At 42.7% G+C, this 26649-nt stretch overlaps 1 protein-coding gene and 1 pseudogene across 2 annotated transcripts in view; both read left to right on the forward strand.

The window, feature by feature from the left end:
* The window catches only part of PDE10A (phosphodiesterase 10A), a 453343-nt gene that overhangs the window by 283931 nt on the left and 142763 nt on the right, over positions 1-26649 (forward strand). For both annotated transcript variants that reach the window (XM_077486632.1, XM_077486633.1), the window contains exons 12-13: positions 4812-4904; positions 18999-19185. In XM_077486632.1, coding sequence (XP_077342758.1) covers positions 4812-4904; positions 18999-19185 — 280 coding nt within the window. The remainder of the gene's footprint in view (positions 1-4811; positions 4905-18998; positions 19186-26649) is intronic.
* On the forward strand, positions 8927-9045 carry LOC143990772 (5S ribosomal RNA; annotated as a pseudogene).

Here is a 26649-nt window from a genome sequence, read left to right on the forward strand (position 1 = left end):
CTACTGTAATCTTTGTTGATCTCCGGTTTTCTAAGAGTTGAGTTCTTGGTATTTGTTTCGCTATTTAAAGTCCCTTTGCACCAATGCTTTAATTTTTGATTATTCTTTTAATTTTTAATATTTCTGCATTAACATGTCATGAAAGGTGATTTGATTTTTCATTCAAGTCTTGAAACAAGATAAGATCTTAAAAAAAAACAAAAGAGCCAAAAGCATCCTACAATACTTGTGCATTTATTTATTGATGCAAGTGATCCAAAGTTACATATGTGAACGTCTAGGATTATAAAGTGGTTCTTAAGGCTTCACATTTTTTAACTTAATGCATTCTATGCATTTTGGTAAAAAACCTTCCAGTACCAGCTCATCAGTAAGTATCATAAGATACTTAAAGCGGACCTCCACCCTAAAGTTTAAGTTCCGCTCATTGGAACACCCCCCCCCATGCGGTGCCAAAATTGCCACCTTTTAGGGGGGAGGAGGGTGCAGATACCTATATAATCCAGGTATCTGCACGCACTTCCAGGAATAGCTAGCTGCAGATGCGACCCCACCCCGTTGTGTTCTGGGAAACACACAGTTCCCAGGACACAACAGAGACCAGTGAAGACGTGCAGCACGACACGCTCATGCGCAGTAGGGAACCGGACAGTGAAGCCGCAACGCTTCACTTCCCGATTCCCTGACAGAGGATGGCGGCAGGGGCAGCCGAGAGCAGTGCAAGCAATCAGATCTTTCCACAGGTAATATATAGAAAAAAACAATCAGATGGGATTGCTGCACTTAGAATTTATTTAGAAAAATTCAAAATCAAACTCCATTCAGTGTCAAATGCATGACGGTTTCAGGCTATACAGGTAGCGCCCTCCTTCAGAGCAAGACGCATGCAATGATGATGTTTTTTACAAATATATTTATGCACTCCTATCATATGCGGGATCAATTAATCGATCAATCGTTTTGTACCAATGGGAAAAATCAACCAATGCAAAAGAACATGTAGGTATACAAGAAATCATGGATCATCAGGTGCTATCACTTTTCCTATCACGTTCCATATGCGCTGAGAAAAAAAACAAAACACATAATAAATAAGCATATCAAAGAACCTACCGTTTCCTAAGGATTAATTCCCTATTTCCTCCATGTCTGTTCCTGGGTATACCATCGATCTCCATAAATCTTCATTGAGAAACGGTGTCTCCTTTTTCAAAAAAATGTCAGGCTAGAAGTAATTTGTCTAATTTGTCTCTGATAGAATAGGTAGACATAAGTATTCCATCTTTAACCTTTTGAGTGGTTTCACCTACATACAATAAGCTACATCTATGTATGCAACATAAAATGATTGGCGTGTGTAATGATTCTTAATATAAATGTTGTACCCTCTATGTGGATGGGAAAAAAGATTTCCCTTTGATAATACTGTTGCATTGAATGCAGCATAAACAGGGAAATGAGCCAAAGTTGCGTGGTCCTAGAAAGGCTGTAGGAGGTAAAGGAGGATGATACTGATCAGATTTAGCCAATCTGTCATGTATCGTTGAACCTCGACGGTACGAAGGCAGTGGAGGACTCTGGAATTCCTGCACTGAAGGATAACCATCATGCAGGACAGACCAGTGTTTCCTAAGTATGTTATAAACCCTAATGGAGTACAGATGTAATTGTGAGATGAAGGGAATATGACGGGTATTGGATTGTAGTGGTCTATGACAGGACAGATCCTCTCGTTCCTTTTTGATCATTTTTTTGGGATAACCTCTCTTTTGTAATTTCCCTTCCATCTCATCCAATCTGACAGGCAATAAATCCTTGTCACTAACAATCTGGGACACACGGAGCAATTGGCTGCGAGGAATGGATTTAAAAACACAAACTCCATCCATACTCCACTAGGGTTTATAACATACTTCGGAAACACTGATCTATGATTGGTTAATTGATCTCACATGAGATAGGAGTGTATAATATAATATAAATATGTTTGTAAAAACCATTATCATTGCATGTGACTTTTTCTGAAGAAGGACGCTACCTGTATATGCCGAAACCGTCATGCAGTTGACACTGAATGGAATTTGATTTTGGATTTTTATAAATAATTTTTAAATGCAGCAATCCCATCCGATCGTTTTTTTCCCCATATCTCTCTCTCTCTATATATACATATATACACATGCATTAAAAAAAATTGTTTACTTCCACCCTGGATCAGAAGTCGCTCCAGTCCTCCAAGGGCATAGAGGTGATCAAAGATGATCTACCCTTTGATCACCTCTGGGACCAGCCGACGGCACTGTCAGATCTTTCTCGGGTGAGTCGGTGCAATCAGTAAACCTAAGAAACACCAGCAAGCAGCGGGAGGGGGTGTCCCCTCCCACCTCCTCTGAAAGGGTTCCAGAGTTTCATGAACCGCTCGGAACACTTTCATGAGCGGAAGCCAGCCTCTGGCTGAAAAAAAGTACCAGGATTATGGCTGATGGCTTTAGCCATATCTCCGGTAAACCACTTCAATGCTGTAATGTATATATAAATATTGCTGTCAGGCTTTAAAAAACAAAACAAAAAAACCCCCAAAAAAACATACACACTCGACTCCATACTGCAGCATCTGTGTGATGCTGCAGCTTTCCCACTGGCTTTAAAAAAACGAAAACTGCTATAAGCTGGCTCTGGGTCACAAGTGGACTAAAGTAATTGTACTCCTGTGACTGACAAGAGAAATATGGCCAAAAACCACTTGCCAACTGGCGCACGCCGATGTGCGTCCCTATTTTGGGGGACGGATATCGTAATGGCAGCAGCTAGCTGCCATAACCTCAGTATCCTCGTGTTCGGCCAGCGGTCGGCTACAAGATAAAAGTGGTCTCTGCAGCGGATTCGGTGGCAGGAGAGGGCCCCCCCTCCTGCCGCGATCTGGTGCCCTCCGCCGCTGCCGATGGCTCCGGTAAGCGATCACGTCTGTCTCCTTGCTAGGTATGGAGACGAGTGAGGGGAAGATGGCCCCCACCCATCTCCATAGCATAGCAGGGCGGAAGCGACGTCAAAAGGTCACTTCCGCCCATACTTCTTAAAGGCACATTTTTTTTATGTCATTTTGGCAAAATGACTCATTTTTTTTTGTCATGCTTTTTTCTATTACAAGAGATGTTTACATTACTTGTAATAGGAATAAAAGTGAAACCATTTTTTTTTATAGTGTAAAAATAAAAGGTGAAATAAATAAGAAAAATTTTTTTTGAAGCGGTGTTCAAACCACACACTCTGCCGCAATCGGTAGAGCGTGAGCAATAATTATAGCCCTAGACCTCCTCTGTAACGCAAAACATGCAACTGGTAGAAAGTTTGTCACCATTCCATGAGCAGGCGCAATTTTGAAGCGTGACATGTTGGGTATCAATTTACTCGCTATAACATTATCTTTTACAATATAAAAAAAAATGGGCTAACTTTACTTTAGTCTTATTTTTTTTTTTTTTTTTAAACATATTTTTATTCTGAAAAAGTTGCATTTGACAGAAAGGTAAAATACACTTAACATCAACAGTCATAATCGACTTCGGAACATATTCTCGGAAAACCGAACATTGTATCTTGCATATACAGCAGTTTCTGAGATATATATACAATTTCAAACAAACAGGAAACATATGACAGTATTCATAACTTCAGCAGTGTTGTGAATTTAAACAAGAAAGGTTAACTGACCATTAGTCTCTCCAAACCAAACCCAAAAAGGCGACAAATGATTGTTATAGTAAAAGGAGTATTTCTATTCTGGACTGAGATGGGAGACAGGTAGTGCACATCTCCCTATACTCACCCCTACAGGGATCACACTGTGAGGGTAAGGAGACCTGAAGCAGGATCATACACCTAGAAGAGCCCTGTCACCTATACGTGCCTCCTCTGAGTCAGCTCGATAAGGGGATGCTGCCTCTATTAAAGCCTATGAATAGTTGCCAAGTCATAGCGTTCTTAAGCTCTGTAAGAGTAGTAGGATAGAGGGACATTGGGGAGGGTATAGGGGTGAGGATAAAGGGGTAAAGGGGTAAGACAGGGCAGGGGATGGTTGCGTTATCCGGAATGGGTACCATGTGTATACAGGAGAAGCTACCGTCATCGGAAAATTAGAACAGTCAGTTTACCATCTATATTCCTCTTATTTCACTTATGGTCAGTTAGAATCCCAGGTCAGGCTACACCTGTAGTCTTATTTTTTAATTCAAAAAAGTGTATTTTTATTTTTTTTTAAAGTGAGCTTGTAAGACCTCTGCACAAATACGGTGTGACAGAAAGTATTGCAAGGACCGCCATTATATTCTCTAGGGTGTTAGAAAAAAAACAGTATGTTTTTAACTTGTAAACACAGAGTCTGAAAAAGAGGCCTGGTCTTTAAGTGGTTAACCATACTTCTCGCAATCTAATGGAAATAGCATGCTAGCACCTTTGATGGGAAATTTATGCCTGGAATCCCACAAACATCCCTGAATTGATGTGGTTCTGTATAGCGTAATGGGCTAAAATACTTTCAGGCTGATGTGCTGGACTGATTAACTGTTACCAAGGAATTTTAATTGTAGGGTTAGAGTGGGATTCATGTACTTGAAAGCAAAGGTTCACATAATTATGCTTTTGCCCCTAAAAACGGTGAGTGAACCAGCGTTATGTTTTTACTTCCTTTAATTGTGTTCTCATCTAGTTTTAGGTCTCATTTCAAAGATTGGTCCTTATTTTTTTTTTTTTTTTTTTTACTGTAGACAGAATGTACCTAGTTTCGGCCAATATTGTGTTCTTGTTTCATGCAGATTCTCTATTGAGAAAGGTATAGCTGGTCAAGTTGCAAGAACAGGTGAAGTTCTTAATATACCTGATGCCTATGCAGATCCACGCTTTAACAGGTAATGTCAAATTTTTCTTTATACTTTCTCCTTCATTGTAGCCAATAACTGAGAGTTAATTCTGCCTGTCTTTTGGGACAGAAAGTTATACCAATGCTTCTTTTTGTTTGCCTGTCCCCAGGTCTGCATGCCATCTGGGCACAGCACAGAGCATTGTCACTTTAGGCTGCAAGATAGCTTGACACTTGCCTCGACCCTGCTTTTTGCCCTCAAACTTGACATCTGCCCCAGAGAGGAGGGTGGATCTTCACCCTGCTTTCCTGCAGCTCTTTTCACAGGGTGTCATTGCCCCAGTCCTGGGGATGGAGATGCTTCAGGGGTTTTATTACAACCTGTTTAGTCCCCAAGGAAGACTCACCCCATTCAGAATCTCACAATTCTTAACAAGTTCCTTCAGGTTCAAGCCAGTCCCTGTGGACATTGTTTTGGTCTTGGATTTGAAGGTAGCCTCCCTTGATGCAGTACCATACTCCCAGTTTCATTCCAGACCTTTGCAACTTGAAGGATAAGTTCACCTTTGCAACAAATAAACAAAATTTTAATAAATGCACATCTATTTCCAGATAAAAATATGTGCATTTATTATTATTTATTTTTTTTATTTTTTTTTTTTAACTATGAGCCTGCAAAGCATTGCACCCACAATCAGCAGATCGTGGGTGCAATGCAGGGCTCTTGCAGACCATATATGTAAGCTGTCTGCTCGTACCTCATATGCGCAAGCAGTTACACACTGACAGGAAGACTCCATGAACTACCTAGAGCGCATAACAGCGCCATGGTTGTTCATTGAGAACTGCAAGCCAACAGCCGCAAAGGTTGCCTGTACTTGTAGTTTCTTTATTCGTACATCACGGGACACAGAGCCATAGTAATTACTATGTGGGTTATACTCCACCTTCAGATGCTGGACACTGGCACACCATAAGCAGAAAGTTGCCTCTCTATATAACCCCTCCCACTACTGGGAGTATCTCAGGTTTTTTTTGCCAGTGTCTAAGGTGTTGGTCACGAGTGAAGATGTGCTGTGCTGAGCTCCTCTGGAGCAATCTTTGCTTGTGGCTAGCTATGCAGCCAGATCCATTAAAAGTACATTTTAGGCCGAATTGAATGGTACCCGGGCCTCAATATGACGCTTCTCTTTTTAGAGAGCTGGACCCCGGGATCCAGTACTTTTGGTATTAAGGCCATAAAGTTTTAATGGCGAGGTGCTTTTTACAAGTCAAGAATTGTGGGTTCCACGAGGGTCCCCAGTTCCTGAAGGTTTGTTAACAGAACCCACTGTGAAGGGTGAAGATGGTTCTGTTGGTTTTACCACAGAAAACCCTGGGGTGGGAAAGTGGAGTTTTTTTTCTGAAATGTATCCTTTAAAGTAAATGTCGTCATGCCTAAGTGTCACCACTGGGGGCTGTATAGAGCACGTACCGTATATACTCGAGTATAGGCCGACCCGAATATAAGCCGAGGCCCCCAATTTACCCCCAAAAAAACTGGCAAACTTATTGACTCGTGTATAAGCCGAGGGTGAGACATGCCTGTCCATCCCTGTGTGTGTGTCCGTCCATCCCTGTGTGTCCGTCCATCCCTGTGTGTCCGTCCATCCCTGTGTGTCCGTCCATCCCTGTGTGTCCGTCCATCCATCCCTGTGTGTGTGTGTGTCCATCCATCCATCCATCCCTGTGTGTGTGTGTCTCCATCCATCCATCCATCCATCCCTGTGTGTGTGTGTCTCCATCCATCCATCCATCCATCCATCCATCCCTGTGTGTGTGTGTCTCCATCCATCCATCCATCCATCCCTGTGTGTGTCTCCATCCATGTGTGTGTGTGTGTGTGTGTGTGTGTGTGTGTGTGTGTGTGTGTGTGTGTGTGTCCAGCCTACCTTTGTCCCGAGCCTCCGTCCCGTGCCTTGCCTCCTTGCCTCCGTCCCGTGCCGTGCCTTGCCTTGCCTCCTTGCATCCGTCCCGTGTCGTGCCTTGCCTTGCCTTGCCCCCGTCCCGTCCCGTCCCGTGCCGTCCCGTGCCCTCTTCGTCGGCGGCCATTGTAAAGTTCAAAAGCTGCGCCGCCGCCTTCGCCTGTGATAGGCGGAACACTGAATTTCCCAGCAGCCTGTGTTCCGCCTATCACAGACGTCGTATCATCCTCGTCCGTAGTACGAGGATGATACGACGTCCGTGATAGGCGGAACACAGGCTGCTGGGAAATTCAGTGTTCCGCCTATCACAGGCGAAGGCGGAGCCGGAGGCGCGGCTTTTGAATAGAATGGCCGCTGTCTGTCTGCTCGACACGCTGATCGAGCGGGCAGACAGCGATGACTCGAGTATAAGCCGAGGGGGGCACTTTCAGCCTCAAAAAAGAGGCTGAAAATCTCGGCTTATACTCGAGTATATACGGTACCTTCTCATGCTTTGTTCAGAGTCAAGCTGTGTCACAGAAGCAGCATACTTTTTTCCTCCGGCTAGCAGGCAGACCTCTGGTAAGTTTGGGGGGGTTTGCTTCCTCCAGACACCCCCACCTGTGCTGAGCTCTTCCCCTCTTCAAGAGGCTGAGTATAAGGGAGAACTAACGGCGGCAGAGTCCAGGTCTCGGAAGAACTAAAAATGGTCGTTTTCTTTCACCACCCCTACAAGGCGGTGGCTTCCAGGTCTCCTCCACGCCATCCCTCCCTTATTCAGCTGATCCCATCAGATCGGAGGCCCGTGCTTGCGCAGGAAAACTCTTTTTTTGAAAAAGAAAGGAGGGGGTGTGTTGCAAAGGTGGGAAAGGGGCTCAGCGTGGCGTTAGCGTCCAACGCGAGAGTGTGTGTTAAAAAAAGAAAAACTCCATTTGCGCTGGCTGCAAAATTGTCGGAAAGACATAACAGCAAAGAAAAGCATGAAAGAGGTTTTGGTGATACAGGCATTTCCTATTTGACACATTTACTATTTGCATCAGGCTGAGCATTAATAGCAGCGGCAGTAGCTGGACTATTGCTCAAGCAGTTGATGCGATTTCTTCTGGTAGTGGCTTTGTGCATCGGGCTATGGTCAGAAGGGGGGTTAAAACACCCCCAAAAAAGAGTTAAAAGGGTCTCCCTCAAGCTCTGGAAAGCCTACTCATCTCTACAAATGGAATAGGGGGAATTCTGCAGTTCTCAAGCATCTGTCAGGAAGAGTGTCGAGAATGGGGGACTTCCTCAATAGCTCCAGGGTACTAACTGGAGTTCCAAGAGTGCCCGTCTCCTTGTTTTCTCAGATCAAACGTTTCTAAGGATCCAGAGAAAAAGAAAAAAGTGATCATGGGGGTCCCCATGTAAGAACAGAGGTTGGGGTTTGATTCAAACCTTTTTTTTTTTTTTTTTTTTTTTTTTTTCGTGGTGCCAAATCCAAATGGACATTCTGGATTGGAAAAATCTAAATTCAAATCAGTTATCTCCATCCTATAAAGAGAACTTCTGGCGTCAATCGACATCAAAGATGCATACTTCCATATGCCTATTTCCTCTCTCACTAGTAATATCTACTTTTCAAGGTGTAAAGTCGTAATTTTCAGTGTGTAGCTCTGATTTCTGGACCAGCTACTGCACCTTGTGTTTACAAAGGTTCTGGCCCCTCTTCTAGCCAGACTAAGGACTCAAGGTATAACGATTATGGTTTACCTAGTCGATCTGTTTTTGATAGACCAGTCGGTAGCCCGCTTAAACCAAAGTTTGGTCACCACATTCAACTACCTGGAATATCTAGGTTGGATTCTCAACCTAGGAGAAATCTTCTTTAAAACCATGAAGAAGGCTAAAATACTTGGGTCCGACCATAGGTACACCCAGAAAAGGGTATTCTTACCCCAGGCAAAGATCAGCGCCATAAAGGAACTGATTTAGGGGGTCGAAGCAAGATGAATTTCTTCTGTTCAACTTTGCATGAGGTTGTTGGAAAGATGAGGCTGTTTATGCTCAGTTTCATTCGAGACTGCTGCAAAACAGTTTCCTATTGGCTTGGAACAAAGGGTTCAAGCTCTACATTTCCAATGTGTCTGACTCCAAAGCCTATGGTCACATCACCCTGATAGTGCCCGATCTCGTCTGATCTTGGAGGCTAAGCAGGGTCGGGCCTGGTTAATACCCGGATGAGAGACCACCTGGAAATATCAGGTGCTGTAGGCTGGGTGCACTGGAGACTCGGTTTATGGTTAATAACTAAAAATCTGCTAAGGGGAAAATCCTTCCTTCGTTACCTTGGAAGTGGTAACAACATATGCCAACCTTTTTTGTTGGGGAACAGTCCTGGAAGAGGCACAGATCAGAAATGGCCTTGTCCATTAACATTTTAGAAATTCAGGCAGAGCTCTTGGTTCTGAGGGCCTGAATGTTCATGGTATTGTCCTGCCGGGATTCAATCCGACAATGCCACAGCAATGGCATATATTAATCACCAAGGGGGCACAATAAGTTGTACGGCCCAGAGAAAGGTGAATCATATCCTGTTTTGGGCAGAAAACAATATACTTTGCCTATCAGCAGTCTTCATTCTAGGAATATTTGGCAGGCGGACTACTTGTGTTGCCAGCAGTTGTTCCCGAGGGAATGGTTCCTTCACCCCGATACCTTCCTGTCAATATGTCAAAAATGGGGGATCCCAGACTTAGATCTGTTTGCATCTGTTTCAACAAAGAAATCGACAACTTTGTGTCAAGAACATAGGATCCACTAGCATGGGGAACAGATGCCTTGCTATTCCCGTGGAAACAATTCTCACTGATTTACGCATTTCCTCCTATTCTGCCTGCGTCCACGCCTACGTCCAGGATCAAGCAGGAAGGGATGTTGATTCTTGTGGCCCCCAGCAGGGCCGAGGAAATCTTGGTATGCAGAGATCGTAAAGATGGCAGTAGGGGACCCATGGACCCTACAATCATGGCCAGACCTTCTCTCGCATGGTCTGGTGTTACATCCTACTTTATAAACGCAAAATTGAACGGTCTGGCTATTGACACCCACACTCTGAAGAAGCGTGGGCTGTCAGGTTCAGTAGTTTCTACCTTGGTTAATGCAAGGGAGCCGATCTCCATAATTATATATTATGGAGTCTGGGAAACATATGTCTCCTGTTGTGAAACCAGGAGTTGCACCCCAGGAAATAGGTCAAAGGTAGAATCCTTGACTTTCTGCAGATGGGGTGAGAAATAAGGCTGGCCTTTAGTGCTTTCTAAGGCCAGGTCTTGGCCTTATCAGTATTTCAACGACCGCTTACTTTGCATTCTTTAGTTCCTAACTTTATTCAGGGGTAACAGGGCTTAATCTCCGGTTAGGTAACTCCTGTACACTTGGGTAATATCAGGTTTTTATCTAAACCAGGATATTGTTCTACCTTAATTTTTCCAGAACCCTGTTCTATGGAAGAAAAATCACTACATTTTCTTGATGTGGTGAGAGCAGTCGCAGTCTACTTAAAGGCGACTGCTCAGATTTGGAAAACAGATGTTTTGTTCGTGTTGCCTGAATGTCCTAAAAGAGGACATGCAGCATTGAAATCTGCTATTTCTAAATGGATTCGACAAGTAATCGTTCAAGCTTATGGTTTAAAGAGGTAGTTCTACCTGCTCAAATCAAATCGTACTCCTCTAGGGCTGTTAGTGCTTCATGGGCAGTGCATCACCAAGCCTCTATGGCTCAATTCTGCAAGGCTGCAACTTGGTCTTCAATCTATACATTTACCAGATTCTATCTGGTGGATGTAAAAAGACATGAGGATGTCGCCTTTGGGTGCAGTGTACTGCAGGCAGCAGTATAAATCCTCTGATCCCTCCCCTCAGTTGGCATTGCTCTGGGGCATCCCACATAGTAATTACTGTGTCCCGTGATGTACGATTAAAGAAAATAGGATTTCTCTTTCATTCATTGACGGACACAGCATCTTCATCTTGACCTTAGGGTTATATCGTCACCTTCAGGAGAGGACTAGGCAGAACATGTAACAGCAGGGGGCGGTCCTACTGGCTATAACCCCTCACACTGCATCCAGCAGCTCTGTTTTTTTCTGCCTGGTGTAGAAGGACCTGGCTCCCGCTGGGGACCATTGGTCCTGGTAATTTTTTCGGGTTTCTGCATTTTTGATTCCTGTGATCTACAATCAACAGCCAGGCTGGGTGACAGGCTGGATAATATAGATCCTGGTAGTCTCCCCAGCCTGGCCATCGAGCGTGAGCAGACCTTAGCTGCGCTCTGGGTTGGCCATGACATGCCCCGTCTGATCCAGGGGCGGCCGGTGAGCTATATGCTCCGTGGCACCCATATGACTGCTGCTGTCCGTGTCAGTTTGCCTTGGCCGACAGCCACCCCGGTACTGCTCGGATGATGGGTCTGTTCGTGGAATGCGTCCAGCAGTCCCTGCAGAAGGGGTAAGTATGGTTCCACCTGTCTCAGCAGGATGGAGCAGCTGGGCATTCCCTGGGAGGTCGACTAGGGGGTCTCTCACGCTCCCTTTCTTCTCTCCCTGTCCCTTTCCCTCCTCCCCATGCTATGGACCACTGTGCGTCTGGGCATATGGGGGTGTGGTGCACGTACCGGGCCAGGGGTCCTCTGGGGGGGGCTCAGAGTCCTGGCAGGGGGCTGCGCTGGGTGTTGGTGGTCCGCTCGTCCTTTTCCCTGTTTGTTGGGCCATGGTGGGGTGTTTTAGTGTGTACATGATGTGGGGAGGCAGCTGTGCTGGCATTTTTCTGTAGCCACAGCCAGTTTTTTCCCTTTTGGTCATTTTCTGGAAATTCGCCCATTTTCCCAGTGCCCTCAGACGTTTTTTTTGCTGAGGTGGTTGGCGGCCATTTTCTAGTAGCCTCAGCTTGTTTTGCCTCTAGTGCTGAGTGACTGTTTCTTTCTGGAACAGCGCAAATTTTACACAGAACACCTTGTGGCTGACACAGGAGAGAGCGGACGGTGGCAGCACAGCTCAGTACCTGGGTCAGGGTGGTGAGTCCTGCGGGGGGCCCCTCAGTTTGTGGCAGCTAGGAGGGTGGGCATTTTGTGTGACTTGCCTTAGGTCCCTAAGTGGTGACAGGCGAGTGTGGGTCAGCATGGCGTCAGCAGCTGGCACTTCTTCCCCAGACATCCCTGTTATGGCAACTGTTTCCCCTGCACCTTCGGTGCCTATGGATGCTCTGTCAGCGGTCCTGGAGTCCCTGTCCTGAAGTTTCAGATGATGCGGACCAGGACCGTTCGGACAATGAGAATGAGTCCATGTACGGGTCAGTGCAGGAAAAAGCGCTTGTAGGAGCACTTATCACAGCAGTGCGGGATACCCTAAAGATGGAGGATATGGCAGGGGCATCTACAGAGGTGTCAGTCTCTTTTGGGTCCCACAAGCCGGCCCGTACGGCTAAGGTGTTTCCTTACCTAACTTATTTTGATAAGTTTATTTACAAGGAGTGGTCCAGGATAAGGAGCACAGGTGCTGCTAAAGAGAGCCAGGTGGGCTAGCATTTTCAGTTGTGTGTATTTGCTGGAGAAGAACCACTGTGTGGGAAACCCTTTGTTATGGACTTTTATTTGCCTTTTTAATAAAAATGGGCTACCGTGCCCTAAAATATAGTTCCTGACTATATGAATCACTGGCAAAAGCATCTACCAGGAGAGCTAATGGTCCCCATGTTATAATATTAATATATGTGTGTGTGTGTGTATGTATATGTGTGTATGTATATGTTGGAAGATGGTTAAGAAAATATAATTTTTCACCTACTTGTAAAAATCCTTTTTTTCGCAGTACATTACAAGACAGGTCTCTTTAATGTGGTAGGAATCAGTCCTTATTGTTTGCTACCAAACTGAAACTTAACATTGGTGTTGATAATGGTCTTTTCTCCAGAAATTCATTTATGGGGCAATAGACTGGATCTGGCTCCGAATCAGCAGCAGGATTATCACTCACTCCTTCTGGGGCTCCTTCCTAAGGGACCTTTATATCCAAGGAGTCATTTTGTGCTTCCTTGTCCGCTGTGCTGGAACAATTGGCAAGATATCAACAAGTATTTTTAGAGGGGCGATTGTAAACAATCCAGGTCTCTGACACCACAGAAGCTTCCATGTGAATTTTCCCTCCCACCCTTCCTAGGTTCCATAGGTTTGGAAGGGGAGAAGTTGGAGGAGGAGGGGTCAGAGGAAGCAGATGACTCCCGAGGGGAAATATCACCTGAGGAGTATTCTCTGGCATCAAACATTTCCAAAACTCAAGGTACCGCAAAGCATTTCCTCACAGAGGTGATCCATAAAAATGTAAAACTGTCCTCGCTGGACCTAAGGTGACGGACTTGGAGGTCTAAAAAGGTTGTCGTATTCAGCCTAATCCTGTCCTCTATACATCCTCATACTGAAGAGGATCTGTACACTGAATGGCCTCATCTGGGCAAGGTGTTTGCACACCTAAGCAGTTCACTCAACAAAAATTGGGACACCGTTCCTGTAGATGACATATTCGTATTTGATATTTGGATGTCTCTGTAATCCTCCTTATTTAATGAAGGTTATGTCCATACACTCATGCTGTGATCATTGTACATTGTAATAAAGATTTGTAAATGTAAATATTTTTCTATATCAGTTTGGAGCTTACTTGTTTGTACTATCACTTCCAATAGTCCTTTTGAGGCTGGATTCACAATTATGCAAATTTAATGCGGGTTTCCCCGGATCCAATTCGCATGGCAGGAGACTGTGACTGGATCTCAGTGGAGCTGATCCACACAGCTCCGGGTTAAGGGGCCCTTAAGTCAGGGTATTTAGCTAGACAGCCCTTGGAGCTGTTTCCTGGAGCATCAGGCTCCTGTGTGGACAGGTTGGGAGATTCTATCGCCTCTGCCTTATGTCAGTTCACATGAGAGGAGTGCTCTGGCTGAAATTCAGCAGAGATCCCCTAGAAGAATAGTTAAAACATATGTCTTTTAAAGGTGAACAGCAATGCCTTGGATAGATTTATTCCAGAGAGTATGAGAGGAAAGAGCACCCTTACCTCTGTACAAGCAGCAGAAGCCTTTTTGTTTCTTTAAGAGCTTTAATGTGAAGCAGAAGGCTCCTTTTCAGAGCCTGGACCCCCAAAGCTGGCAACAAAACTCTGTCCTAAAGAAGGGGTGCCCACACTTCAAGTGGTGGGACCTTTACAGCTCTGTGGTCCTGGGATGATGGTGCCCTGGCTTCCTTGTTTGATCATGGGACGTGGTCATCAGAGGATGCCCATTTTAATGTCCTGGAGCTCAGGCCAATTTAATTTGCCCTTCTACACTGGACATTTCTGCTTTGGGGACTGACAGTCCGGTTTCAATCTGGCAACACCACAATAGTGGCATACATTATTCTTCAAGATGATACAGGGATACCGGTTACTCTCAGAGAAGCCGAGCCTATTCTGACCTGGGCAAAATTTCAATTTTAACCCTATCCAAATGCACATTTCAGATTTGAAAAAAATGTCAGACAGACGTCAGATCTGGAAACCCAGGCCCATCAGCAGGAATTACTTTACTAAGTGAAATTCTGCTTTTAATCTCATGTGTTATACTCCAAAAAAAGGGATTTTAAGTACAAAATACCATGATAGATGCAATATAAATACCAAAATGGTACCTCTAATGGTGTGTGCCCTACTGTTGGCTGCTTACTTACAGTACATGTAGCCTCTGATGGTGATGTCACTGCTGAAGTTTAGGCAGTGTAACTGAGAGTTAAGGTTGGAGCACATCGGTCAGTGTGTCACTCACTGTGCAGCTTCTCAATTGACAAAACGTCTTGCATTCATTTCGAAGTATATAATGCATACATTTTTTGATACAGTTTATAGAAGTCCCAACTGGAAATAATGCACTGCTGGACCTGCTAATCTCAAATCATGCAAAGCTTACTAGAAATGTTCATTTAAAGGAACATCTGGGTAGCAGTGACCATAATATGATTTCATTTAGTATTATTTCATACTGAGGCAGTTTTCAGGCATTTAAGCCTCTAAAAAGCGCCTGAAAGCTGCCTCCCATTCTGTGCAGTGTGGGCTTTCCCACTGGGGTGGTGCACTTGCGGAAAATTAGGAAAAGTCCTGAAAGCAGCATCTTTGGTGCGGGTTTGGAGCACTGTATTTAGTGCTCCCAAAACGCCCCTGCCAATTGCACTGAATGGGCACCGCTCCCAAGGCACCTTAAAAGCGATTTGAAAGCACCACAAAACTAAAGTTTACCCCTTTTTGTGTAAAAAAAAAAAAATCTTTTAACACCCAAGAAACGCAGCTAAAACAGCACTAAAGCCCTGCAAAAAATAGCAGGGATTTAGCGCTAACTGCCCGCGCTGCCAGTGTGAAAGTAGCCTTAATGTAAGCTGTATACAACAAGCACATGCTGGAAAGATCAAAACACTTTTGAGAGAGCATTTTTCAAAGGCTGTAAGCTGCTTTCCAAACACTTGGAGGGATTATTGTTATTGAAAAAACACAGAACAGAACTAAAAATATTGCACAGTGTATGCAAACACACTGCAAAATATATTTCCATGGGCAATGGGTTTTATTTTTAGCTTTTTAAACCTATGTGGCTCACGTCTAATGTTACAGAAGCTCTTAATAGAAAAGGGCATATAAAAATGAAGGAACACTATCATTATTTAAAATTTATAAAGAATATAGCAGAATATGTAAAAAAGGAAAGCAGGGGCACAAACATTCAAAACAAACAGGTTGTAAAAAGAGAGTGGAACAATCCCCTATAAAATGTTCAAATATAATAACAGAAAAAAAAGGCAGGCCTGGGCCCTTTTAAGTTAGTGACAGGGCAAAGAGAGAAAAATGTGTCACATACCTTCTTCAGCTCTGTGCATAGAAAGGAAAATGGGAGAACTTAAGTTCATAACTGGGATAGAATTGCTATAGCCCCAAATGAACCCCAAAGGCTCAAAATTGACATGTCCCAGAAACATTTAGACAAAAGTTTGACATATCAAAGCTGCTATTTCAATTTTTTAGATACCATTTAATTATTGTGTGGTACTATTGGCTAGATGCATAACCAGTGTGGTGCCTAGTTGTAGAAAAGGATCATAGTCTTTACCAAGTAATTGCAGACAGGTTAGTTTGACTTATGTAGTGAGGAAAATACTTGAGAGTTTAACAAAAGCCCACTTAGAAGAGCTGTTGCTAGTAGGTAATATTTTAAGCAATAGACACCATGGATTAATGAAAAACCAAAGTTGTCAAACAAATTATATTTATTTTTATGAGGAAGTAAGCAAAAACATAGACAAAAGAGCAGCTATGGATATAGTGTACTTGGGTGCCCCCCCCCCCACACACACACACACACACACACACACACACACACCACACACACCACACACACCACACACACCACACACACCACACACACACCACACACCACACACACCACACACACCACACACACCACACACACACACACACACACACACCTTAATGTGCAGGTTTAAAGTCTACATGCTTAAGGAAATCAGTTTGAAAATGGAAAAAAAATCTGGCTAAAAGATCATAGAGAGTAGGGCTTTAAGTGCTTCAGCCCCAAAAGAATTTACCCCCTTCCTGACCGGGCCATTTTTTGCGATATGTCACTAGGTCGCTTGCGCGGTCGTGTGACGCTGTACCAAAACAAAATTGGCATCCTTTTTTTTTCCCCACAAATAAAGGTTTCTTTTGGTGGTATTTGATCACCTCTGCGGTTTTTATTTTTTGCACTATAAACAAACAAGAGCCAAAAATTTTGAAAAAAAACAATATTTTTTACTTTTTGCTACATAAAATCCCCAAAAATGTTTTTAAAATCTAATTTCTTCATCAGTTTTGGTCAATATATATTCTTCTACATATTTTTGGTAATAAAAATTGCAATAAGTGTATATTGATTGGCTTGCACAGAAGTTATAGCGTCTACAAACTATGGGAAAGATTTATGGAATTTTTATTATTATTATTTTTTTTTTTACTAGTAATGGCAGTGATCTGTGATTTTTTATTAGGACTGTGACATTGTGGCAGACAGATCGGACGCTTTTGAAACATTTTTTGGGACCATTGACATATATACAGCGATCAGTGCTATAAAAATGCACTAATTACTGTGTAAATGTCACTATCAGGGAAGGGGGTAACACTAGGGGGCGATCAAGGGATTAACTGTGTTCCCTCAGTTTGTGTTCTAACTGTAGGGGGAAGGAGCTGACTAGAGGAGAAGATAGATCCGTTGTTCCTAGCTAGTACGAACATACAATCTGAGAGGCGAGACAGAACAGGAATTTGTGTGTTTACGCACACATCCCTGTTCTGGCTCTAATGCCTGTGATCGCGAGTGGCTGGCAGTGATCGGTTGTGCGCGCCTGCTATCCCTGTTCCAAGGGCTGACGTACAGTTACGATGGCTCGCGGGAATGTGCCGACCTGCCACAGTATAATGACCGTGGCTGGTCGGCAAGCGGTAAATAATGCATACTCTGAATGGTCTAAGGGCATAACACATCGCATTACCGATCTCAGTAAAGAGCCAGCAAGCTGCCATGTCAGTAGTGTATCCCTTTAAAGTTGCTTTACAAATAAGTTGATTCAAAATGTTAGCTACACAAAACAAATTCGCAAAATACTTTTTTTAAGTTTTTTTAATTTAGTGCTACTTTTATAGTTGGTTTCTTCTGTGAACCCAAACATAGCATGAGCACAAGGCTTGATAATTTAACAGTTTTTACAAATGTGGCATCTCTCCCTAACAGGTCATTTTAATTAATATCTATTTATTTAAAACTTCTCTCCCAAATATGGCTTCTACAAAAACAGATCTTTCAGTACATCTGTCATCTCTCGAGATTATATATTTCAAAATGTCTTGGAGAGGAATTTTTATGAAGTTATTAAGCTTTTTATTCATTTTGTTTATATTGCGTTGAGTTTGGCTTGCCCCTACACATCCACCACTACCACAGTAGCAGATACCACATTTCAAATATTCAAACTGAAAATATTGCATTTTTTAAAGGTCAGATGGTGACTCTGGCTCACATTTTATCCTTATCTTGGAAGAATCTAACTTTCTTTTACTAATGCATCCATGATAATATATATAACACTATTTATTTATTTTGAAAATTCAGTTGGGAAACTCTGTGGGCCAGGAGTTGTCTTTTTCTCTAAGTTCAAAGATGTAAACTAAGCAGTGCTAAGTTTATCTTGCTTGTTGTACGGGCAAGTAGGCTTTTTGTTTTTCACTTGGTTGTTGATTTAACTGGTAGAATTTGTTTTATAAGAATAAATCCTTCGTTTAGTTTAAATCAAACACTAAAGCAAAAAAAAAAAAACACTGGAGTAGTTTCATAATTTAAAGCATTCCATAATTGAGAGAAATACAGGCTCTCAGTACTGACCACATCTTTTCAAGCTATTTGCCTAACTAGAATGATGATTTGCATTGTTCTTTGAATATAAATTATATTTTAAAGCCTGGTACACACTGCAGGTTTTGTTTGTGCATGGAAATAAACTAACCACTCTGGCCGGAGCCCCTGTACTTGACATGTGAGGTTAGTCCAGTGATCTCCCTCTCTGCTCTCTGAGCTGTTGTGTTCTTACAGGTTGACGCACCCCCCCCCCCCCCCCCATAACATCCCGGTCAGCGCTCTGCCATTGGCTGATAGTGCTGATCGGGAGTCGGTTGGCTGATGGTTTTCCAGTATGCACACCAGACAGACATACACATGGGCAGAATGGGGTTTAACTATCATTTGTCCTCAGACCGTTATGTCTACTTAAAGCCTGCCAAATAAATTATAACCTAGTTATGCAATTAGTATGTCATTGTTTAAAGTACATGCAATATTGTAAAAGGTAATACAGTTGTCATGATTAAAGTAACATAATGAAATCTATAGCACTAGTTAAGCATTCCTCATTACATAACATCGCTATTACATGCATTTCCTAAAAGTAATTTTTGGACTTTTTTTTGTTTTATTTTAGTTTTATGAATGATGAACTTAATAAAAAAAAAAAATGATGGATAATTGTATGTGTTATTTGTCCATGTATATATGGATATAAAACAGTAGCAATGTAACTTAAGTTGCATTTTTGTATCTCTGCAGAGAAGTGGATCTATATACAGGTTATACAACAAGGAACATTTTATGCATGCCTATTGTAAGCAGAGGCAGTGTTATTGGTGTTGTCCAAATGGTGAACAAACTGAGTGGAAGTGCCTTCTCTAAAACTGATGAGAATAACTTCAAAATGTTTGCTGTTTTCTGTGCTTTAGCCTTACACTGTGCAAATGTAAGTACTCATTTACTGTTGTATTTTGTTTATAGTAGTAGCTATTCACATAAACCTTTAGTGCCGTTTCACACAGGGGCAACCTGTCAGGCGACTTGTCAGCCTGACAAGTCATGCTCCATTCAGTACAATGGAACCGTTCTAATAGGAGCGACTCAAGTCGATCTGACCTAGAAAAAGTACTACTTAGGGGTGACTTGGGAGCGGCTTGCATTGACTTCTATTAAAGAAGTTGTTTGCAAGCCGTACTGAGGTTGCGCTGTGCGGTGCAGCTTCAGACCATTTGAACCAGGACTTATGTTTAAAATGTTCTTGATCTGCCTTTGGTGTTGCGGGTAGAGACTGGGCCCTTCTGGCCCACATAGTAGTAGTGATCTCCTAATGTTGCCTTTTTAAGATTTGCAGTAAACTTACTTGGTTAGGCATAGCAACAAAATATTATGAATACACCAGTCCTTGTCCACCAGATTTTGTGACTCTGTTGCCCCATAATCCCCACCCCACACATGCAAACAAACACAAAACCAGATCCGTCCACTCCCAAAGAATAAGGACAAGCATACCAGACACATGAGCTGGCATCAGGCTGATCTAGTTTTAGTCTGCATCCCTTTCAGTTTCTTCAGCAGTGGACATCTTTCAATGTACTGAGATTTTTACATTTCTGTACCAGCAATGCCCCTGCATGTGGGAATACATGTTGTAGATATGTTAATTTTGCCTGCTGCTGGGTTTTGGAACCCCTAACCTGGAGGTTTCTTTTCTGCTTTAATTTGCTTTGAGGGTCAGGACCCAACTGTAAGGGGTCCGAATTAAAATAAGGCCAATGATGTCTCCGCCCACACTATTATTACATCTCTGCCTTGTTTTCTTAAAAAAAAATTAGCAAACAGTAATGCTGGGTTCACGGGCCAATACCGATGTGGGTCATGGCAGGGGTCCTGTGCATCCCCGTTCTCCATTTCAGGTGTGATTTCAGCCTGAATTTTTGACTGAATTTGGACCTGAAACGGAACAAAAGACACACAGGGTTCCTGTGAATATTTGCACCAGAGCCTCAGCAGAGATACGTGAACCGGCTCCATAGAGAGCTGTCATAATCTCCTGCTATTGCGAATCGGATCCAGGAAAAACCTGCAACCAATTCGCAATGGTGTGAACCCAGCCTAAAACTTGCCTTGATTCTTGGTCCGTCAACATACCAGTTCTTACACGTCGGCAACAAAACATCCGTGGATAGTTCTGGCAGGGGCCACATCCCATCCTGACAATTTAGAGACTTTTCAGGTGAAAAAGACGATAAAATGTATAGCAGTAGGACCAGTCAGACTAGCATATAGTGCTGCTTCTAAAGATTGATTTGTCACAATTTGAAATTATTGGTTGGAAAATTATGGGACCTTAGTTAAAGTGGAGTTCCACCTCGGCCATTTAGAATGCGCAGTGCAGCTCGCATTTGTGCGCAGTGCGCACCCGGCTGTGAAGCCACAAGCTGTCACAACCAGGTGCCCACATTAGTAATGCTGGCGCCGCAGAGGGGAGAGGGGAAAAAACTGAGGCTTTGGGCGTCCGCATCGCTGGACCGTGGGACAGGTGAGTGTGTGTTTTAAAAAGTGTAGCTGCTGACTTTTAATAAACACAGAAATGGCTGGAACTCCGCTTTTAAGGTGAGGATTACTGGGCATGAAAATCTTTGAAAAACAAGGTAGAAATGTATTTGGAGGGGGGAAGATCTACACATATACATGTCGGCACGCTGCCATGTGGATGACTGCACTCCTGCGCATGTGAGGGAGTCACGTCATCCTTCGCCGGCCAAACAAGACTGCTGAAGACCAGCGCCTGGGAGAAGATGCCGGTGAGAGCCGCTGGAACTACGGTAAGTATTTTTACCTTTTTGCTTCGCTTTAGCCTGTACCATGTCACCTGTGTACTGTAAGAACAAAAATAAAAATCTGTTGAAAAGAAATACATATACAGGATGGGATCTGTTTTACTATTTTACCTGTCAAAAGATTGGTATTTCAGTTCATCCGTTTCTGAAATAAACACTGTGTTGCCACACAGTAGAATACAGAATTTTTTTTTTTGCAGTAGTAACACTTACAGCTCAGGTGAGTGGTAAGGAGGGGATGTGTGTCCTTAGGTGACAACACAGCTTCAACCTTTACAGTGCCTTCATACCCCTAGTATTCATACCCCTTGAAATTTTCCACATTTTGGCATGTTACAACCAAAAACTGAAATGGATTTTTTATTGGGATTTTATGTGATAGACGAACACGAAGTGGCACATAATTGTGAAGTGGAAAGAAAATGATAAATGGTTTTCAAAATTGTTTATAAATATGTGTAAAGTGTGGCGTGCATTTGTATTCAGCTTCCCTGGGTCAATACTTTGTAGAACCACCGTTCACTGCAATTACAGCTGCAAATCTTTTTGGGTATGTCTCTACCAGCTTTTCATATCTAGAGAGTGACATTTCTGCCCATTTTTGGTTGCAAAATAGCTCAAACTCGGTCAGATTGGATGGAGAGTGTCTGTGAACATCAATTTTCAAGTCCTGCAATAGATTCTCAATTGGATTTAGGTCTGGACTTTGACCGGACCATTCTAACACATGAATATGCTTTGATCTATTCTAAACTATTCCATTGTAGCTCTAGCTGTATGTTTAGGGCCATTGTCTTTCTGGAAGGTGAACCTGTGCCCCAGTCTCAAGTCTTTTGCAGACTCTAACAGGTTTTCTTCTAAATTTGCCCTGTATTTGGCTCCATCTTCCCATCAACTCTGACTAGCTTCTCTCTCCCTGCTGAAGAAAAGCATTCCCACAGCATGATGCTGCCACCACCACATTTCATGGTGGGGATGATGTGTTCAGGGTGATGTGTTAAGCCTCGTACATACGGTACAATTGTTGGACAACCGAGCATCTTATTTTTGTCAAAAGGGCGTGTGCCAGGATCTTGTCTTACGACATTTGTGTACCATTATTATGTGCCACTAATACAAATGTAGTGACGGACCAAGAGGAATTTCAGCACTTGAGCGTCACTCTTTGAACCCCTTCTGCTAATTTCGTGTTTGAGCATTGATTCCGAGCATGCGTGTTTGTACTTTCGACTTTTGTGTGATGGATTTGTGTACTGACCATATGAAAATCTGACGTCAAACCGTTGTCCGCTGAAAATTTACTAGCCTGTCATCCAACATTTGTTGGTGGAAAATTGGACAACAATTGTCAAAAGGAGCGTACTAACGGTAAGATTTTAGGACAACAGTCCGTCAATCCCCTGCCAACAATCAAACCGTGTGTACGAGGCTTTAGTTTTCCGCCACACATAGCGTTTTGCTTTTAGGCCAAAAAGTTCAATGTTGGTCTCATCTGACCAGAGCACCTTCCACATGTTTTTGCTGTGTTCCCCACAAGGCTTCTCGCAAACTGAAAACAAGACTTCTTATGGCTTTCTTTCAACAATGACTTTCTTCTTGCCACTTTTCCATAAAGGCCAGATTTGTGGAGTGCACAACCATTAGGTGTGCTGTGGACAGATTCTCCCACCTGAGCTGTGGATCTCTGCAGCTCATCTAGAGTTACCATGGGCCTCTTGGCTGCTTCTCTGATTAATGCTCTCCTTCCCAGACCTGTCAGTTTAGGTGGATGACCATATCTTGGTAGGTTTGCAGTTGTGCCATACTCTTACCGTTTTCGGATGATGGATTGAACAGTGCTCCATGAGATGTTAAAAGCTTAGGATATTTTTTTCATAACCTAACCCTGGTTTAAACTTCTACACAACTTTATCCCTGACCTGTCTGATGTGTTCTTTGGCCTTCATAATGCTGTTTGTTCACTAAGGTTCTCTAACAAATCTCTGAGGGCTTCACAGAACAGTTGTATTTATACTGAGATTAAATTACACACAGGTGGACTCCATTTACTAATTAGGTGACTTCTGAAGGCAATTGGTTCCAACTGATTTTAGTTGGGGGTATCAGAGTAAAGGGGGCTAAATACAAATGCAAGTCACACTTTTCAGATATTTATTTATAAAAAAAAAATTGAAAACCATTTATTTTCTTTGCACTTCACAATTATGTACCACTTTATGGTGTTATATCACATAAAATCCCAATAAAATACATTTACATTTTTGGTTGTAACTTGACAAAATGTGGAAAATGTCAAGGGATATGAATACTTTTTAAAGGCACTGTATATGGTAAGTGAGCATAGCCAACCTAGGACAAGATATGTGTTTCTAGTGGTCTTGTCAGTTAAAGATAAAGGAGAACATTTTTCTAAAATTATAACTAATACAGTCACCGTCAATTTATTTTTTTGGGCTTAGATACATTTTCAGACACCAAATCAAAAAAATTTATATATTGCAACTTATCAGTCCTTAGATGTAGTAGCTGTTGGCTTTCTCCTTCCAAGCTTTTTTTCATTTCTTTTCAGACTCTTGATTCTTCCTGTAACACCCTTCCAGTTCTAGGATGATGACACTCTCACCATACTGTATCAGGACAACAGGGAAATACTGTTGGTAACTCCCTCTTGTCCATAACAGATGGGCAAGTTCTGTACCATCAGAACAATATAACTGATTACAGTGCAGCATAGACCAAGAAGATATGACAAAATGTGTTTCTTTATCCTTTATTAAGGTACAGAAAGCAAATATAGGGAAGGGGCCTATACATGGAACACTCCAACCATGGACTAGCCAACCATCCCCCAGTGGAGTAAAGGACTGTCTTGATACCCATAAAAATATAACGATTACAATTAAAATAGTTTTTATTAGAAAAAAGGAAAAATATAAATTTAAAAACAATTGTTGACAGACAACATAATTACAACACACAGTAATGTATTTAGATAATACCCATCTTTCTCCTATAGAGAGGTTCAGGGCAAAGTGACTGATATCCAAGTTGATGGTATTTTTCAACTAGTTTCACGACTTAATGTCGCTTCTTCAGGAAAATCTTGCTACAGATCTACAATTAAATATATAACGTCAACATTGTTGGTATAGTGTACAAAACACATCTCAAAATCTCATTGTACAGAGTATTTTTATAACCATAAACACCTTTGGTACTACAGAGCAGATGGCTCACCACCGTGAGAAACCAAGGTACGGACCAAAAATGGAACACGGGTGGCTCCCATAATCTGGGCTTGACCACCCTCGGGGCGGACACGGGAGGTTTCAATGTACAGAGCTGGCTGAAAGGAGAAAATAGTAATACCAGTGTCATTAATCTCAGTATATTATATTGCCATTAATAGGTTAATATGTAACCAGGCGTAATCTCAATGGGAACTTAACATACCAGTGTATTTATCAGCAAGTATCAGATTAGAATCCACATCCAAGGTGGCTGCATTGATCACAGACAGTTCTTATGAGGGCGGCTTGGTATGGCAATGATATAATACAGGTCCCCTGTCAGTGGTCCCCAATAGCAGAAACAAGAAGAACCTCAGATTAATCTGGCTTGAGTTAGTGGTCCTAGTAGAACAAATATATAACATATTAGTCTAGTAGGAATGTTTTTAAACCCCAGGGTAGAAAAGTAGCCGAGCGCCAGATATGGATAGGGGCTGAATCTGTAATGTGTAGTTACCTAGTAGTTAGTTGGGATCTGTACCGCAGTCTGCTGCATCGTTGGTCCGGTTGGAGAGAGCCGCTCTGACAAGGAGCCATATGGCTCCCCTTTTTAACCTCCAACCCGGCTACATCAACAAGCGGCGTCAGGCGCCGAGCGATGACATCGCCGGGTCCGCTGCTCCAAGTGCGCATGCGTCACTACGTGACAGCGCGCACTAGCCTCCGGTCACCATGGAAACTTCCATGTGATCGGAAGCAACAGACCGGGCCCTCTCCCATACGGGGGAGGAGTCCGAGTCTGCTGGAGAGGTGCAAGACAGTCCTTTACTCCACTGGGGGATGGTTGGCTAGTCCATGGTTGGAGTGTTCCATGTATAGGCCCCTTCCCTATATTTGCTTTCTGTATAGATTTATGAGGATGAGGATACCGACTATATCATTACTATTTCTTTTTTAATAGTTAGGCAGGTATATCTATTATCTCTTTATTAAGGTACACAGAAATAGCAGATCATTTTAGACCAATGGGTTATACTGATGCATTGATGTTGGGACGCTGGCAAACAAAAAAACAACATACTCTGTATCCCTTAGTTTTACTCCTCAGTCAAGATGTGTAATATGCTGCTTAAGCTGACCTGGATACAGCAGCCTTCCAAATCATTGTATCCTCAGCAATAGCTTTGGAGGCCATACATGGACCTTGCTGGATTGAATATTGCTTGGCTAACCTGGAATGTGTTCTTCAAGCAATGGTCTCTACTTGTGGCCATTTCCATATCTTTTGTGTACTGTGTTGGTTAGCAGCAGACCACTTTGCAGGTCCAGAGCAATGGCACAGCCTCTGGTGTGACCAAGTCTCTGGAACCTGTCTTTGTCAGTGAGATACCAAACAGGTCAAAGATAGCCCTATTATGTGTCCTCACATACAGTGCTTTGGATTGAGGTAAGTAAGGAAATATTTCATGTCAGAGGTTTACAACCACTTTTATGCATATGGCCAGATGGAAGGGGCGGCATTGGGAACTATCCCACAATTTTAACCATTGGGCACTATTTTTTCTTTGAAATGTCCATCTTTTTTAACTGTAGTAATTCTTATGCCTAATGAAACTGAAGTTTTTGCACGTTCATACTCTACAATCCGTTCTTTGAATCAGAAGGAAATCTCTTTGAGTTGCTTGAAGCACATTGTAGATTATCCTGTCTCCAGTCTTGTGCCACTGTCCAACCTTAGTGTTGTGATCACATTCGGCTGCCTGCTACCTCACCAGCAGCAACACATACCTTTGTTTTGTATTCTCGTCTCCTGTTTCTATATGATTGCTATTATCACCAGTAGCTTCTGTAGCTCCACTGAATGAGCCTGAGACCTTTACTGGGTCCTCCCACCCTCTCAAATCCACTTCTGACTTCAAATCTGTCTGTGCATGAATGGAACAATGAACAAACTTAATTCTGACCCCTCTGGGCTCTTACCTTTCAGAGTATCTGGGGCCCCTATTGTTTCAGAATCTTCAGACATTTTTGTAGTCTGTATTTGTCACAGAAATGCAAACTATTGTTTCTAATCTGATTGACGCTGTACACGCTTCAATGCATCTGGAGGATCATCCCGGATGTACCAAGTAAGAGCCTTTTAGAGCTGATGCTACAAAATGAAAAAATATTCACTATACCTGCTGTACTGGAAAAGTTCCTCTGAGGACTGAGGGAACTTCAATACAAGCATGACTTATTCTTGAAAATGTGAAGAAGCGTTTCCCTTTGATATGGAGCACCTTGTCAAATGGTCCTTACCAGTTCCTTATCTCAACGGAAATCTCATCACTGATAGAC

This window comes from Lithobates pipiens, unplaced genomic scaffold (genome assembly GCF_037356315.1).
Source record: "Lithobates pipiens isolate NorthernLeopardFrog02 unplaced genomic scaffold, aLitPip1_a1.2 Scaffold_18, whole genome shotgun sequence".
Classification (NCBI taxonomy): domain Eukaryota; kingdom Metazoa; phylum Chordata; class Amphibia; order Anura; family Ranidae; genus Lithobates; species Lithobates pipiens.